Raw genomic sequence first — 18,417 nt, 5'->3', positions numbered from 1 at the left:
AAAAAATTACTGGAAAATGAGGGAAAAAGATAATTATCAAAGGCAAACTCAATAAGCTCAGACCAATAAATTTCAAGTTATTCCTTCATTAAGTACTTCATGTACACCAGGGAATTTAGCTCATTTTCACAACAACTGCTACATCCTGACATCTAATTCCTGGAGAGAAAGAATGAAAGATCAAGATGGCTGTTAGTTTTTTTAGGAAAATCCAAGTTTTGGACTATGTAACCAACATAGGAATGATCAATTCCAAGATTTTATGGTGTTCAGGTGCATCCATGTATGCATAAACGTAATAGTGTGGTGGTGGGCAAAAAAGCTTGTAAACTCCTGAACTAAGTTAGGGGTTATTCTTTTGAAACTATTCTGTGGTAGCCATGAGACATTAGTCCAGGGGTGTCTCACTTTGGTACTCAAAGTTTTTTTTGGTCAAGCATGTTTTAGGTGCTGGACAAAGGACTGCATTTTTGGGGTATACTATTTATTGGATCACACCTATAACCCAAACTAATTTGGTTATATCAATTCAAGCCTTGATCAGTCCATAATGGGCCCATATTAGGCTTAGCAAATCAACTGGGTTGTTTTTTAACCCAGGAGCTTTTAGAGGGCACCTTAGCCATCACTTAAAGTGATGAAGCAGGTACATTAAAGTTACAGTGGCTAAGATAGAGAAAAGGAACCACTGAAACTTTTGCTAATTTGATGCTGAAGTGGGGCCCCAATTGTACCTTCTTTTACATTTAAGACAACATGAACATTTGAAAAACAGATCTTAACTGAAGCGTTGTGCGACGATCTAATGAATTCAAAAGAGATTTGATGTAAATTGATGGAGTATCACATAATTTATGTGTAACTTTCAACAATGATTAGCCAGATGGTACATCCACTTTAGATTCCAATAAACAAACTTCAGTTCTGTTGGTAAATGTATTCCAGTAGTATGTTACCTATTTGTATCTGTAAGCCCAGAATAACCATGACAGGTCTCCCCACAGCATTCCTGGCAGCTGCAGAGCCTTCCCACACACTTAGCATACCAAACCATATTTCCCCTATTTCAAAATCAGATTTGATGAGCCAGATTCCTAGAGAGGGGAAATGTATCTTAATGAATATACATCAGAACCAATAAATACAAACACAATGAAAAAACTGGGAGGTGAGGTGTTGGTCAGATGATAAGTGTGCAAAAAAACACCAACCAAACAAGACTGAGAAGTAGCAACAGACTGGAGTGAAAATTCATCAGTACCACAAATGGGTGGGAAGGGATTCATTCAAAACAGACTGCAAATGTGGCGGCCATGTGTTACGCCTCACTATCAGAAACCCTGCAACGTTGTGCGGTTTAGTAAAACAAATTATAATATATTAAAGAGTTTTGAGATTTTTGAACCAATCTCCAACACAGAAAAACATTCCAATCTGCTTCATAAAAAAACACCATTTATTAAGAGCACCAAAACATTTATGTGCCCACTCTAAATCACATAAATTTGCAGCTTCATGCTGTAAAAAAATATCTCCCTTTAGAGATTTTTTCTGCCTTTACTCACATTTAAATCTCTCAGATAAGGCAAGTTTTCATATTAGTCAAAGCTTAGCTGAGTAAATGCAAAAAGTAGTTTTCAACTAATGATTTATTAAGAGAAAAGGATTATCCAAACCTGGATCCTGGATCTATGTATGCAAAAATATAATTGCCACCCTTGTTAAATCAATAGTTAAATGTGGTTAGCCACATTTCTGGTACAGTTTCACAAGCCACACCATGTCCTGATTACTGCAAAACCTGTAGAACAAAAATAAACCACTTAAATAAAACCTGTCTGACAACATGAAGTAGGCTGAAAGATTTCTGACCAAATACACCATATAAAAAAAATCAAGATTACCGGTAGGTGAGAAATAAGATCACTGACATCTATCAGTCTGTAAAAATTTGGGTGGAATGTCTGACAGAGAGGCAAGAAGATACTGTCGCCTAGTGGCAGTTTAGAGACCAGTTAACTTAACAGTCGTGTTTTACACTGTAGAATGAAGCCGTAATACACCTGCGCAGGGAGAACATATGATCTCCATCTATAATCATCAAAACTGTTAGACACATATCTTATTTTTTCTATATGCTACACTAAATTCTTCTTCTACATAATCTACACAAATCAATCCAAAGTTCATTTCATAATAAACATTACTCTATTAAAACAGGGCTTCTCCAGGCTCCCCATGAAAGAGCTGATCACGTGCTAGGATTAGATTTTGTCCAACTACCTTTTAATAAGATTTCTTATGGTCCATCCTAACTCATAATTCAAAATTTTCAAAATGTTTATCTGAGGAGGAACAGTGACCATCATTCAATCAGGTTTATTAGTTAATTACTAGAAACATTTTAAATTTTTTGAATTCTCAGTTTCTCTACTCCAAAATGCATAGTGCAAAAAACACTTGTTGTTTTAGTTGTTTTGCAATGCCCACTGGGATCTTACCCTGAATTCTTTCAGCTCTCCTATTTCTTGACTCATTTATTTAGTCACACTAACATTTTACCAAACATTTTCACAGACCTACTTTCTCTTAATCTAGCCATATTGCATAGAATGTGCATTTCCTCACAACCCTACCTTTTCTGACTAGCTTTAATACTCTTTGAGTATAACCTGACTGACTCACTGGATCTCAGAAAAACTGCCATTACAGTGGATCTTAATCAGACAATGCTTTAAACACATTAAATAATTGTTAATTTACTCAGTATTACAGAAATACAGCAGAGGGCACAACTTATACCCACACATTCATCGTTAAAAGTGAAAAATGTTCAATATGTGTAGCACTAGATAATATAGTCTTTCTAAAAAACAAGGTAATTAGTCAGAGGAGACTTACTCCTTGGTTTAATCCAGACCTATAGGAAACTGAAAGCTTTACAGATTTAGAGCATTCATCTGTATGTTTAAGGTTGTTGCTCTGCTCAAGTGTGAGCTTTTGCCATGTTTTTAAGTCTTCTATTGCCTCTAAAACATTTTTTCTTTTAGTATTGTGCTGTTCGCTCCATCCATCTTCTGATCAACATTAATCAGCTTTCCTATACCTGCTGAAGAAAAGCATACCCACAGCATGATGCTGTCACTACCATGTCTCAGGCTGGGGATGGTATATTCAGGTTTAGTGTGCTGTGCAGTCTTAGTTTTTCACAGCACACACGGCGCTTTGTATGGAAAATGTTAAATGGCCTGTTCTTCAATCTTTATCTAGACAAACAGTGATATTGAGTCTGAAGGACTAAGCTAGAGAATATTATGGAATAAAGAACACTAGGGAATAAAGTTTGGAAGGACAAATATTTTTCCATACTCTCTCTTCTTATCCAGACCTAGAAAATCGTGTAATGAGATCCCATACGTTTACAGACAGCATAGAAACCCTGATTGGGGTATCTTAAAAAAGGGTAGTGAAAGCAAAGGTGCAACACATTTTTATTACTAAAAAACATTGAAAACAATGAATCATTATGCATCATTTTCCTTCCACTTCAAAATTATGCACTAATTTGTGTTGGTCTATCATAAAATGTGAAAAGGTTCAACTCTTGCAAGGTTCTGGGCTTATTTGCCATTGCTGTGTTCCAGTATTTTTTTCTGAAAAACGCAATAGGGCCTCTTTGACCAATTTTCTTGTGAAGATTTTCATCACAGTTCATCTCTTAGGTGCGAGTCCTGAAACCAGTTTCTGTAGACCGCAACAGGATCTATATTCCAATGCTTGTGGAAGGAGATGGAGTGCTGCGGGTTAATCCGTGTTCCCAAATAGTCATCCGGTTGGGCCTAGAGCACAAAGACAAGTGGTTTTCTCTGTTAGTATCTCTGTGTATGCAAAATGGTTCTTGTTTATAGGTTTCTTATGACTGAATTAAATGTGCTTATTGCTCCATTATCCATAGTTCATCACAATACGGTTGCTCTTCTTGAAGTCACAAGGGTGTGCTTTTCAGCCTGAATATGACCACCTATTAGTGGTTAAAGTTATGAGGAGTGTCATGCAGAAAGTCAGCTGGTGGGACTTTCACAACCAAACATTTCTTTTCGCTAATTTATGGGGTTTCCCTCATAAGGAAGATTTTCTGTTCATTCAGGATCTATTGTCTATTGTCTGCTATTATCTAATCTTGCAGGGAACTAAATGCCATTAAAATCTTGATTTTGTTGTGTGAACTGCTAATAAGAAACAAGCTAGTGGTATGTCATGCTCTCTACCTGGTGGAACAGCGGACTGTGTGTGATGGGAACTCCAATGGAAGTGAAGCACCTTCCTAGGATCATGTCATCAGGAGCATCATCACTGTAGCAGCTGCAGCCACTAGAGACCAGGCTGGACACCGCCATCCTACTAAGTACCATCCTGCACATGAACATACAATTTGTGAGTTGAAAAGTATTGTCCGCATATGAAAATAAGCACATGGTTTATTCAGACCTCAATTCTTAGTCTGTTTGGTTAATTAATCTTTGACCTGCTCTCTTCTGCTTTAGCTTTGTGTGTGTTTAATTTGTTTCCCCCACATCTTTGCTAATATATTGTTATGTTATTCGTTAAGTTATTCACACTGAATCAGTCTCACATCCTTGCTATGGGTTTTCAGCACTGTTTTAATCAACTGTTTGCTGTTCTGTACCGTTTGTTGGGTTTTTACCTTGTTTTTTTCCTCAATTCTAAATGACAAAGTGTTTAGCTACAGTCTAGTAGCTAAATACTTATTATTATTATTAGGCCCGAGCAGGAAGCGCTGTGAAGGCCTATTGTAATGCAAGTGTTTATTATTATTTTTCTCCGGGCAAATAAATTGCCTTTTTGGAGGCCTAAACATATTCAAAATCTCACCAAACGTCACAGAAAATTGTCCCCCTAGTGAAATTTAAGGTTTTTAATGGAATTGAAAATGGGCGTGGCCAAACGACTCTACAGCGGCCCCTAAAGTGAGATAGGCCAACTGGTAAGTCCTAGAGAGTTGACATTTGGTACATAGCTGGATCTCCCCAAATCATGAAAAAAGTCTCTTGGGGGGGTATGCCCTAAAAGCCAACAGGAAGTTGACCATTTTGGGTCAAAGGGTTATTTTTGGACGTTTTTCACTTTTTATACATGTCGAACTTTAACAAACTCCTCCTAGGGATTTTGAGCTACCGGCTTCATATTTGGTCAGTATGTAGTTGAGGCATTGGGGATTAAAAGTTATCCAAATTGTGACTTTTTGAGCATGTTGAAGGGGCGGGACCAGGCCTCGAAGTTAGCCTTCTCGCCGCAAATTTTGAACAACAACAACTTTCACATAAATTGGCTGAAATAGGAGTTTTCGGCCATGTTTAGGGGGCGTGGCCGAGGCACGAAAATGGCGTTCGCACCCAAAGTGAAAAAATGCAATAACTTTCCCAAAGAAACACCAAATCACACCAAAGTTGGCAAGAAGGAGGACCTTCGGGTTCCCCACAATCCTATGGGGTCATATGCTGACATCATCAAAGCCACGCCCCCTGAGAACAGGAAGTCACTTTTTCTACATGGAAAGTGGCTATCTGCCTGTCTATATTCAATCCGCTTCAAACTGTGTCAGGTGACTGATAACTAGTGGGTCTAACTTAGTTTGAAGCACAGTGACTTTTCATAAAAGGGTGTGGCCATGGTGGCGCGGTGAAGTTGGACATCACACCATGGCCATACGTTTGGTTCTAATTTCCACATACATCATCTGATCTGCACCAAATTCAATGTGGTTGATCCTAGTCTAGTCCCCAACAGAGATCTGATGACATATTTGGTGGGCGTGGCCTAATTCATCCACAGCACCCCCTAGAAAATAAAAATAAAAATCAGCCTCAAGCCATCGTTTGACCGAGGAATCTTAAATTTGGTACACATATATAATTTCTCAGGACCTACAAAAAAAGTCTCTTGGAGCGTCGGACCAAACCCAACAGGAAATCGGCCATTTAGGATTGAAGTTGCCATTTTGACCTTGTTTTGGGGGTTTCTAGCCCGCATATCTGAGCGAACTCCTCCTACAGCTTTTGACTTAGAGACTTGAAAATTACTCAGTATACTCTTAAGGCAAAGGGGATCAAAATTTATTAAAAGCTTTTTGATACATGAAAGCGTGTGGGCGTAGCCACGCCTCAAAATATGACTTCTCGCCATAAAACACGAAATTGATATAGCTCCTACAAGGAAAGTCACAGAGCCCTGAAACCTTCTAAGATTGATCTGCCTCTGGCCCTGAACAATATTCACAGATGCTGACATAATCGAAGCCACGCCCACTGAGACTCTTCCTTTAGAGAGTCAATTTTTTATGTTCTTCACCTAATTAATGTGAAACTGTCCCAAGTAACAGATAACATGATGGTCTAAGACAGTCGCCAGTATTGACTGGCTTGGCTGGAGGGTGTGGCTGTGGCGGCGTGGCGAATTCTGATGTCACGCCATGGCCATACGTTTGCCTCTAAATTACACACGCATTGTCCAATTTATTCCAAACTGATTATGGTTGATCTTTGTCAGCCCCCAAACACCTCTATTGGATTACATTGGAATTTGGATCAAACCCCCCCCCCCTTAGGACACTTCAAGGGCTATATCTCCCTCATACATCATTGGATCCACTTGAAATGTAGTATACATGATCATGAGTTAGTGATGGACATGTTGATACAGTCAATTGATGACATCACTTTAGCCCCGCCCACTAATAAACAAATGAGTGTAGCTTCCATATGGAAGGTCCGATTCACGCTTAACTGAATATGGCTAGTCTTTGTCAGCCCCTAAACAACTCTATGGGATTACATTGGATCAACAGCGCCCCCGAGGATATTTCAAGTGCTCTATCTCCCTCTTACATCACCGGATCCACTTGAAATTTAGTATACATCATCATGGATCAATGCTGAACATGTTGGCATAGGCAATTCATGACATTGTTTTAGCCCCACCCACTAACAAACAAGTGAGTGCAGCTTCCATCTGAAAGGTCCGATTTACTCCAAATGTTGAATGCTTCTCGGCAGATCAAAACTCTGCATGACCGAAGATCATAGGACATGTTGCTCACAGTGCCACCTAGTGGCGACGTGTTGAAGTGAAGCAGTGTCATCATCGGTGGCGTGCAGCCGGCAATGCCAGGCTCCTGCGGTCGCTGCACAGGCCGAGTTGCGCTGAGGTGCGAGGGCCTTCAATGCTGCTTGCAGTTTTAATTATTATTATTATTATTAAGGTTAACTTGGATTATTATGCTTTACTTAACTAATCTTGTTTGAATATTGCTCTTCATTCTCAAACAGTCAACAGTGGTGGTGTGTGGGAGACCATAAACGGATCTGCAGTCCATCCTAGGTCCAGCACAGAGATAAACTGGAGTACCCCACCATGCACAAGGAAAACATGTAAACTTCCCACAAATAAGTTTTAATACCACCATGCCAAGCTAGGGAAGGCTCAATTGTATCTTGTCAAAGTTTGTTCATAAACTGAGCATGCTTTGCAAAGAGTTCACACTGCGCACATCCGTATGTAGAGTATGGAACTGCAGATTAACAGCCCTCTCTGTGTGTCTCACAGTTTTCCCACCTTCATCCCAGAGATGTTGCTTTAACTCCACCTCCAAGCTGCTTGAATGCTCCACATGTTTGCGATCAACTATTGTCTGGGATGAAGATGACGGCGCACAAAAGCTGCGCACCTCCAAAGTATTCTAAGTTTCCAACAAACAATAATCACCTTGTAAAGAAACAATGCCGAGTCTGCTTCTCAAAAAATGGCACCAATTTTGTTGTTACTGTTTTTTTTTTTTTTTGCATTTTACCTGAAAGAACAAGCGTTTTTAACACTCTCAAATTCACAGCAACCTATTTATTAAATAGACACAACATAACCCTTGCTTGAACCCAGCAGGTTCCAGAAACAACCTGGAGCTCTCTTTCCAGCAGGGCGCAGTCCTAGGATCTGCTAAGATACTGTGCAGAACCCTCAAACTCCAGGCTTCAGGTAGAGGATCAGACCTGGATGTGGATGTTCTTCTTGATCTACACTTCTTGTGTATCTCAACTCTGTAGTAATTTTGTTTTTGTTTTGGAATATTTTCAACACCAATTGCCCTCTTTCACATAAACACAGCGTTAACCTACCTCTGGTCCTAATAAAAAATAACAATGTATATGTTGACCCATAACAATAGTGTTATGGGTCAGATAGTGTTTTTCTCGTAAATAACATGGAGACATATGTTGGGACCCCAGCCATGGGGACAACATGAAGGGCCAGTAAGACCTGGAACTTTCAAAATAAATCACATTAACCTACTTCCAGCACAGCCTGGAACCGGGAATAAGAGCGGACTTCCCGTGACGTGACTGTTTGTATAAAAACCCCGCTTTTGCAACAAACTGACTTCTTCCACGCAGGTCCCCAGCAGAGCTGGATGGAGTGACACAGCGCGCTATGTCTCTTTGCAGGCAAATAAACATAACTCTTCAAACTGGATCCAAGAGTGTCATACGCGATCATATGCACAAAGTTAAGTAGGAATGAATTGCTGTTTGTTTATCCGGTATTCATTCATGAACGGGTGTAATTAAGGTACAAGCGTGGCTTGGCTTTTCTTTCTGAGGTCTACAGAAGCAAACTGTGTTCCAGAGAGTTCCTAGCAGAGACCCTGTCTCTACAACGCTGAGTGGAGCAGTTTTCCTGGTCTGAAGGACGGACAATGGGACCGCATCACCTTGGTTACAGCAGTAACGTGCAGTTTGGCCGGCCAACAGAATGAGCTGCCCCCTGTATTCTGTGTTTGTTTTTTTTGTTAAAGTTGAGACAAACTTTATTTAAAGGGTGATTTCAAACACAGAAGATCGCACATAACATGCCGTTCACGCTTATGCATTTTAGCCCTTTTATTAGTGGTATTGTAAAGGTATAGGTCCTTCTCAAAATATTAGTATATTGTGATAAAGTTCATTATTTTCCATAATGTCATGATGAAAATTTAACATTCATATATTTTAGATTCATTGCACACTAACTGAAATATTTCAGGTCTTTTATTGTCTTAATACAGATGATTTTGGCAAACAGCTCATGAAAACCCAAAATTCCTATCTCACAAAATTAGCATATCATTAAAAGGGTCTCTAAATGAGCTATAAACCTAATCATCTGAATCAACGAGTTAACTCTAAACACCTGCAAAAGATTCCTGAGGCCTTTAAAACTCCCAGCCTGGTTCATCACTCAAAACCCCAATCATGGGTAAGACTGCCGACCTGACTGTTGTCCAGAAGGCCACTATTGACACCCTTAAGCAAGAGGGTAAGACACAGAAAGAAATTTCTGAACAAATAGGCTGTTCCCAGAGTGCTGTATCAAGGCACCTCAGTGGGAAGTCTGTGGGAAGGAAAAAGTGTGGCAGAAAACGCTGCACAACGAGAAGAGGTGACCGGACCCTGAGGAAGATTGTGGAGAAGGGCCGATTCCAGACCTTGGGGGACCTGCGGAAGCAGTGGACTGAGTCTGGAGTAGAAACATCCAGAGCCACCGTGCACAGGCGTGTGCAGGAAATGGGCTACAGGTGCCACATTCCCCAGGTCAAGCCACTTTTGAACCAGAAACAGCGGCAGAAGCGCCTGACCCGGGCTACAGAGAAGCAGCACTGGACTGTTGCTCAGTTGTCCAAAGTACTTTTTTCAGATGAAAGCAAATTCTGCATGTCATTGTGAAATCAAGGTGCCAGAGTCTGGAGGAAGACTGGGGAGAAGGAAATGCCAAAATGCCAAAATGCCAGAAGTCCAGTGTCAAGTACCCACAGTCAGTGATGGTCTGGGGTGCCGTGTCAGCTGCTGGTGTTGGTCCACTGTGTTTTATCAAGGGCAGGGTCAATACAGCTAGCTATCAGGAGATTTTGAAGCACTTCATGCTTCCATCTGCTGAAAAGCTTTATGGAGATGAATATTTCATTTTTCAGCACGTCCTGGCACCTGCTCACAGTGCCAAAACCACTGGTAAATGGTTTACTGACCATGGTATCACTGTGCTCAATTGGCCTGCCAACTCTCCTGACCTGAACCCCATAGAGAATCTGTGGGATATTGTGAAGAGAACATTGAGAGACTCAAGACCCAACACTCTGGATGAGCTAAAGGCCGCTATCGAAGCATCCTGGGCCTCCATAAGACCTCAGCAGTGCCACAGGCTGATTGCCTCCATGCCACGCCGCATTGAAGCAGTCATTTCTGCCAAAGGATTCCCGACCAAGTATTGAGTGCATAACTGTACATGATTATTTGAAGGTTGACGTTTTTTGTATTAAAAACACTTTTCTTTTATTGGTCGGATGAAATATGCTAATTTTGTGAGATAGGAATTTTGGGTTTTCATGAGCTGTATGCCAAAATCATCCGTATTAAGACAATAAAAGACCTGAAATATTTCAGTTAGTGTGCAATGAATCTAAAATATATGAATGTTACATTTTCATCATGACATTATGGGAAATAATGAACTTTATCACAATATGCTAATATTTTGAGAAGGACCTGTATGTTTGATTCTGAGGTTAATCTACAAGCTTCTTTTGTTAGCTCCAACCGCTAACAGCTAACAACAAGTGCTTGCCTACTAAAGATCATTTACCCAAAAAGGTTGTTAGTTTTCAATCTAGGAAATACTATTTCCCTAAATATTATTTTACTAAACTTGATAACTAATTAAACACCATTAAGCCCAATTTCTAAAAGATTTGGTTCTTATTCAAGATAATATTTATTTAAATATTAGTTTACTATTTCCTTAATAATATTTATTTAAATATCATTTTAAAAAATAAAGAGTAATTAACACCGTTGAGAATTGGTCATCCAGAAGGTTGGTTTTATCAAATTAAAAATCATTCTTTAAAATATTATTTTATAAAAATAATGTTTCATCTGATCTTGCACTGTGAATGGTTGTCTAAATGTTGCTGATTATTTCCTAAGTTAGTTCCAAGACTAATGTAACTTCATTTCCAGATTCTTCAAGATAATCCTTGGTTCTCAAACATAAACATTGCATGGTAATGTTGCATCACTCTTTTTGGTCATGATTTCCAATCATCTTTAATCAACTTGTTTATATTGTACATAGCCCATTCATCTTCCTTATTCTTTAATTCTGCTTGGTAGTTTAGTTGGATTGTTTTAGCATAGTAAAGAGTTTGTTGATTGAAATATGTTTGACTTTGAGCTGACTTATTTTTGTTAATAAATTCTTGTATTTTAAGAAATTGTGTGAATTCATTCCATGTGTGTGCAGAGTTTATGCTGTGCAATAATGTCAGAGCTTGGCTCATCCCTTTCAATTTTGTCCTAATACCATTGCCTTACTGGGCTGGTATTCTCAGGACAACCCTTAACAGACTGAAATATTATTTAATAAAATATTAAGGTATGAATATTAAATAATAAATTCATATTCATAATCACAACATATAGCTGATCTTTTAAGATTATAATGTAAAAATTTGCATATGTTGCACTTCTACATTTTAAGGTGTGCAAAAAGAAAGAAAAAAGAAAGTGAACCTATAAAGGCAGCAATTTTCACTAGTTAGGTTATATTTATACATCCAACATGATTTACACCCCTTTAACATTTAGATATAAAATTATTTTCATTCAACCGAGACGTTTCTGATTTTATTTTTTTAAATTACTTCTCAGATTTTTGCAAGTTTCTACTGGTATTTTGAAATTTTATCTTTGATTTGAGCTCCAGGTTTTTGAAGTTGGAAGGCCACCTTGCCATCACCCTAATCTTTAGCTCCTTCCACAAATTGTCTAACAGTCTAGTCAGGACTCTGGCTGTGCCACTCCAAAACTTTAATATTATGGTAAATTTAAAGCACTATTTAAACCTAAACATGCAATGAATACTTTTGGGCTTCATTGTAGATACCTTTGTTCTATAACCTAGCGGGTGTTACTGTTTAATTGTGTTTATTTATGAGATTGTTTTATGGTGACACAGTTGGTAGCACTGTTGCCTTGCAGCAAGAAGGTCCTGGGTTTGACACCTGGCCAGGGGTCTTTCTGCATGGAGTTTGCATGTTCTCCCCGTGCATGAGTAGGTTCTCTCTGGGTACTGTGGCTTCCTCCCAAAGTCCAAAAACATGACTGTTAGGGTAATTGGTCTCTCTAAATTGCCCTTAGGTATGAATGGGTGTGTGTATGGTTGTTGGTCCTCTGTGTTGCCCTGCGATGGACTGGCGACTTGTCTAGGGTGTACCTCGCCTCTCGACCATAGACTGCTGGAGAAAGGCACCAGTTCTCCCGCAACCCAGTATGGAAGAAGCAGGTTTAGAAAATGGATGGATGGACGGACGGATAGATGATATTGTCGGAACACTTCAGTTTTCTGACCTGTCATTTTTTATCTGTAGTTCTTAAAGAGAAACCTACGGAAGCCCCCAAAGGCAAGGGAGGGAAAAAAACTAGATTAATGTATTTTAAGGTTATTTGGGGGGGGGGTTCTTTCTGTTCTGACTTGAAAGGCATGTAATAAAACTGTTTTGAGTCTTATTTTTTTTTGAGTAGCAGTCCAGAAACCAAACTTACAGATTTTTTAAACAAATATGTAATTCTGCCCTCACCTTCACCTAGCTGACTGTGCCCCCTTTTGTAGCCAGAAGAGGTATTAAAAAAATACACACTTGGAAAAATAAGACCACAGAATTTGTTTTCACTTGCCTTTCAAGGCTCGACACAAGAAAAAAAAGACTTAGAAACTAAAACAAGATTTATTTCTGATTTGTAAAAAATATATATTTTTCACAAGGTGATTTTTATTCAGCTGTTGTCACCAAAATATAAATACATGCACAAATAAATACACATATAAATCATTAAAGGTCATGTTTTAATTTTCGACTGGTGATTTATATCCCTTTCTAATTTATTGTGACAAGTTATGATAAGCATGTACTGGTAGCAAGTTTCAAGGTCATTTGCAAGATACAGTGTTGGTCCCAAGAAAGAGTAGTCAAAAATACAGCAGTCATGGTGGGCAATTGTCATTTCTCCTACAGATGTCCTTGATAAATACTATCGTTAATTCTATAATTCAGAATCAGAATCAAAATCAGCTTTATTGCCAAGTTTGTACATACAAACAAGGAATTTGACTCCAGTACACTTTGCTCTCTGGTTTTTGTTATTGCATTTGCAACATCTGTATGCTGTTGTTTGGTACATATTAAATGTTCAACAGGGAAACAGCCTGGGGGAAGAAACTGGTGGCGGCTGGATTTAGTAAACAGTGCTCTGTAGTAGCGGCCGGAAAGGGGGGGGGGGTCTGCAGAGATTTTTGCAGCTATTTTTCTGACCCTAGACCTGTATAAGTCCTGGATGGAGGGAAGGTCAGCTCTGATTATTCTCTCTGCAGACCTGATTATTTGTTGCAGTCTGGACCTGTCCTGTTTTGTGGATGAACCAAACCATACTGAGATGGATGAAGACAGGACAGACTGAATGATGGCAGTGTAGAAGATGACCAGCAGCTCCTGTGGAAGGTTGAACTTCTTGAGTTGCCTCAGAAAGTACAGTCTCTACTGGGAATTTCTTCTGAATATTGTCTACGTGTGAGGACCATCTCAGGTCCTCAGAGATGGTGGTTCCTAAGAACCTGAAGTGGTCCACAGCCGACACGGTGTTGTTGAGGATGGTGAGGGATTGTATGGGGGTGGTGTTCTCCGAAGGTCCACCACCATTTCCACAGTCTTGAGTGGGTTGAGTTCCAGGTAGTTCTGACAACACCAGTGTACCAGCCGATCCACCTGCTGTCTGTATGCAGATTTATCACCGTCCTGGATCAGACCAATGACATTGGTGTCGTCTGCAAACTTAAGGAGTTTCACAGACGAGTCCGATGAGGTGCAGTCATTTGTGTACAGGGAGAAGAGGAGGGGGGATAGAACACACCTCTGGGGGGCACCAGTACTTATTGATCTGGATCGGGAGAAGATGCTCCCCGGTCTCACCTGCTGCTGTCGGTCCGTCAGGAAGCTGTTGATCCACTGACAGGTGGAGGCTGGGACGTTGAGCTGGGTGAGCTTCTGGTGGAGGATGTCTGGTATGATAGTGTTGAAGGCCGAGCTGAAGTCTACAAACAGGATCCTGGCGTACGTCCCTGGGTGGTCGAGGTGTTGCAGGATGAAGTGTAGACCTAAGTTGACAGCATCATTTGCCAACCTGTTTGCTCGGTAAGCAAATTGCAGGGGTTCCAGCAGGGGGCCTGTGATGTCTTTCAGGTGCTTCAACACCAGCCGCTCAAAGGATTTCATGACCACAGACGTCAGGGCTACAGGCCTGTAGTCATTTAATCCTAGGATGGTGGGTTTCTTGGGCACCGGGATGATGGTGGATCGTTTGAGGCAAGAGGGGACCTCACATTTCTCCAGTGACTTGTTGAAGATCCTTGTGAAGATCGGAGCAAGTTGATGTGCGCAGGCTTTCAGACATGATGGGGAGACATTATCAGGTCCTCCAGCTTTCTTTGTTTTCATGCGCTGAAAGAGCCTGTTTACCTCATCCTCGGAGATCTTTAGTGCAGGCAGAGGATCTGAAGGTAGGGGATTGGTTGTTTTACGGGTCAAATTTGTTCCTGAATGGGATGTGGAGGAGATGATTTGAGGTGTGAATGGCTTCTTGTCATGTCTGCAGTAGAAGCCATTCAGACGGTTGGCCAGGAGACGACTCTGTTCAGGATGGGTGGAGGGGCTCTTGTAGGCAGTCAGGTTTCTCAGACCAGTCCATACAGCTGAAGTGTCACCAGTAGAAAGGCTGTTCTTAAGCTTCTCAATGTAGCTTCTCTTGGCTGTTTTGATCTCTTTTGTTAGTTTGTTCCTGGCCTGCCTGTACCGCGCCCAATCTCCACTGCTGTGAGCTTCTTCTTTGTCCCTGCGCAGATTCCTGAGGTGTGGAGTAAACCATGGCTTATTGTTCCCAAAGGTGCAGAAGGTCTTGGTCTGCACACACATGTCCTCACAGAAACTGATGTATGATGTCACCACATCAGTTAGTTGGTTTAGGTCAGTGGCTGAAGCTTCAAAAACAGTCCAGTCTGTGCATTCAAAGCAGGCCTGTAGCATCTGCTTTGATTCCTCAGTCCACTTCTTAACAGTGTGAACCTTGAGTTTGGAAGCTCTTAGTCTCTGTCTGTAGGTTGGGATGAGGTGGATTAGATAATGATCCGAAAAACCCAGAGCAGCCCTGGTAACAGCATGATATGAGTCCTTTAAAGCTGTGTAACAATGGTCCAGTGTGTTTTTGTCTCTGGTGGGACACTTAATATGCTGTCTGTATTTGGGGAGTTCATTGGAGAGGTTTGCTCTGTTAAAATCTCCCAGTATTATGATGAAAGAGTCCGTGTATTTTTTCTCCAGGTCTGTAATCAGCTCAGCGAGATGTTTTTCCGCGGCAGAAGTGCAGCCATGCGGTGGAAAATATGAGCCAATTATTATAAACGAGGAAAACTCTCTCGGTGAATAAAACGGTTTACAGATTATGGAAAATGACTCCAGATCAGGACTACATGTTTTTCCCAGCATTTTACGTCTCTGCACCAACCTTCATTTATATAAAAGCAGATTCCGCCTCCTCTCCTCTTCCCCGATAGCTCCGCGCCGCGATCCGCTCTGAACAGCTGGAAGTCCGGCATCAGCAGTGCGCGGTCCGGGATGTTTTCACTCAGCCATGTCTCGGTGAAGCAGAGAACCGCTGATCCGCAGAGGTCCGTGTTTTTACCGGTGAGGAGAAGCAGCTCGTCCATCTTGTTGTTGAGAGAGAGGACATTTGCCAGATGGATTGAAGGCAGTGGTGTGCGAAGTCCTCTTTTGCGGAGCTTTACCAGCGCGCCAGCACGTTTCCTCCTCCGGCGCTTCGGCGCAGTATCCCATAGAATGCCGCAGCTCCACTTGCCAGAAGGTCAGGGAAGCTCGGATCGATGAAAGATGGTGAAAAAATCCCAAGAGAGGACTCTCTGATGTTGAGAAGTTCCTCTCTACTGAATGAGACCACAGAAATTTGGCCTGAGATCGCAGTACTGTGGCTCAAAAAACATAAACACACAAAATACACAGAGAGAGCGAAGCTCCGAGGCGGCCATCGTTGGCGCCATCTTGCTTTCTGCAAGATATTTTCACACGAAAATATAAGCTTGATAATGATAACAAAATAGCATGCCCAACAAATACTCTATTTATGTGCTTTTACTGTTTATTTTACTTTACAAAAATCTAATTTAGAAAACGGGACCATTAATTTGAACAATACAGATGTTAGTGAAGGCTGGTGGTTTTATTTCATTGCCTCTTGTGGCAAAGCAAAGAATTACAAGAACATACAACAAACACAAAAATAAGCCTCTCAAAAAATGTTTCACTTGCCTTTCAGGACAGAATAAAAAGACACAAAAAACACAAAACAATTCTTTTTTCAAGATTTAGTTTTTGCCTCATTTGCCTTTCAGGACTTCCGTAGTAACCTGTATTGGCAGGTTAGAACTCGGCAAAATCTTTGATCAGTGCAGCTTTGTTTTTCCCAGTGAGTCAAACCTGCTTTTAAATCACTGGACTAGGACTTTGAAAAGGTGAGCTGAGGGGTTATTTTAAAAGTACTTGTGTTTTAGAGTTCATAGGCAGAAATAAATCATTATTATGAGGCTGGTGAACCTACCCTGCAACAGCAAATCTCTGGGCACAGACAGGTTTATGATTTAACTGATTGAAAAACAAAATGTATGATATAATCCCTGCAGCCAAGGAGTTTATCGGTTGAAGTCTAGTTAATGGAGCATTATGACTCAGCATAACATCTACACATACCCTCCTCCTCCTGTGGCGTAGCTGTATCCATTCTGCATCAGTCCATACCCATATCGTTCTCCCAGGCTCACTGCTTCCTTTGGGTCGTAACATCGCAGCAGACGCCGTAGCCGGGGCAAACTAAAAATAAACAATGATGAGCACGCTAAGAGAAACAAAAGAAACTGAATTCTCTGCGACCATCCTAAAAAAAACACATACAATTTATTATTTTAAATCATTTTATTTAACAAACCACTGGAATTAGTAACACCCCCTAAACATGAACAAACCTACAGATACCTTTTTTTGGTCTGTTTGATATAATTTGTCATTTTGTCATCCCAAAACAAGGACTTAAGGAGAAGTAAAACATTAGTTAGTAAAAAAACCAACCGTTACCAACTGCAACACATTACAATGTCATAAAGGGGCTAATGACTGAATATTCCAGATGTTTCCAGGATTTATTACAAGGCAGAATTATGCAACAGTTCATGTCCTGAGAGTTAAACAATAGTAATAATCTACAACAGCGAGAAATTCTACTATAGGTCTATAAAGCATTAAAAGATCTTCAGTTGACCATGTAGACCCCTCAGGTCATCACAGTCCTGTTTACTCATCGTTCCCAGGAACATAATTTAACAAGGCGAGGCAGCATTTACTTTCAATATTTGAAAACCTGAGATATGCAGAAAATAGGGTTTTCAATAAAATTTAAAACCAATACTGCAGCAACACTTTTTGAAGGTCCCAGGTTCTTTCTAGTTAGGAGCTAAAATTATGATTGATTACAATATGACAATATTTACCTTCTTTAATTAGGGAAAAAGCCAATAAGTTGCGAACAACTCAGCCCTCTTTTACAAAAATAATTGAATAGTGTTTCGAAACAACGTGGATCATGCATACAAAAACATTTTTTACAGTGAAGAATCTGGTGAATGCAAATGTATCCAGCAGTAGCTCTGCACAATTTTCATGTTTCATTTAATTTTCTTTAGTGATCAATTACAGCAGCAGGGTAGGTTGCAACAGGTTCCAACTTTTTTCTGTTCTAGTTGTCAGCTTCAGTCTGGCTTCACCAGGTCTGTGTAATTATTAGCCACTCTCCAATGCCTTTACAATCAAATGGCGGGGTTGAATGGTTTGTTTCATAGCTTCATCATCAACTGATTAACATTTTCCTGCGATAACTGCAGTGGAACAGAGCACCTTGGAAGCACATCTCGACGAGGAAGCTCACACCGACAGTTGTTGGCCTGTTAGTGTGCGTGAAGCTAATATTTAAATAAATAGAAGTCTGAGGTTTACTACTTCACTGTTACAGAAGCAGGAGCTTTACTGACATTTTAAGTTGCGGTCAATCATCAGTGTCGTAGTGTTCGCTTGTAGCATTAGCACAGCTAGCATGTGGCATCCTTCTGCATTTTGTTCTTTTCCTGTCCATCTACCTCACAGGGAAAGTTTCACTTTTGTTTGACTTGTCGGCTAAAGAGTCGCATGGTTTTATTGTGTGGTTT

General features: G+C 40.4%; 1 protein-coding gene across 2 annotated transcripts in view; it reads right to left on the bottom strand.

The window, feature by feature from the left end:
- Positions 1 to 1,438: 1,438 nt before the first annotated feature.
- Positions 1,439 to 18,417, bottom strand: part of b3glctb (beta 3-glucosyltransferase b) — a 52,131-nt gene continuing 35,152 nt past the window's right edge. For both annotated transcript variants that reach the window (XM_047378239.1, XM_047378238.1), the window contains 3 exons: positions 16,913 to 17,032; positions 4,269 to 4,413; positions 1,439 to 3,839 (listed from right to left, as the gene is read on the bottom strand). In XM_047378239.1, the coding sequence (XP_047234195.1) occupies positions 3,705 to 3,839; positions 4,269 to 4,413; positions 16,913 to 17,032 (400 nt within the window). In that variant the 3' untranslated portion in view covers positions 1,439 to 3,704. The remainder of the gene's footprint in view (positions 3,840 to 4,268; positions 4,414 to 16,912; positions 17,033 to 18,417) is intronic.

This window comes from Girardinichthys multiradiatus, chromosome 11, assembly GCF_021462225.1.
Source record: "Girardinichthys multiradiatus isolate DD_20200921_A chromosome 11, DD_fGirMul_XY1, whole genome shotgun sequence".
Classification (NCBI taxonomy): domain Eukaryota; kingdom Metazoa; phylum Chordata; class Actinopteri; order Cyprinodontiformes; family Goodeidae; genus Girardinichthys; species Girardinichthys multiradiatus.
This window is presented reverse-complemented; position numbering and strand designations above follow the sequence as displayed.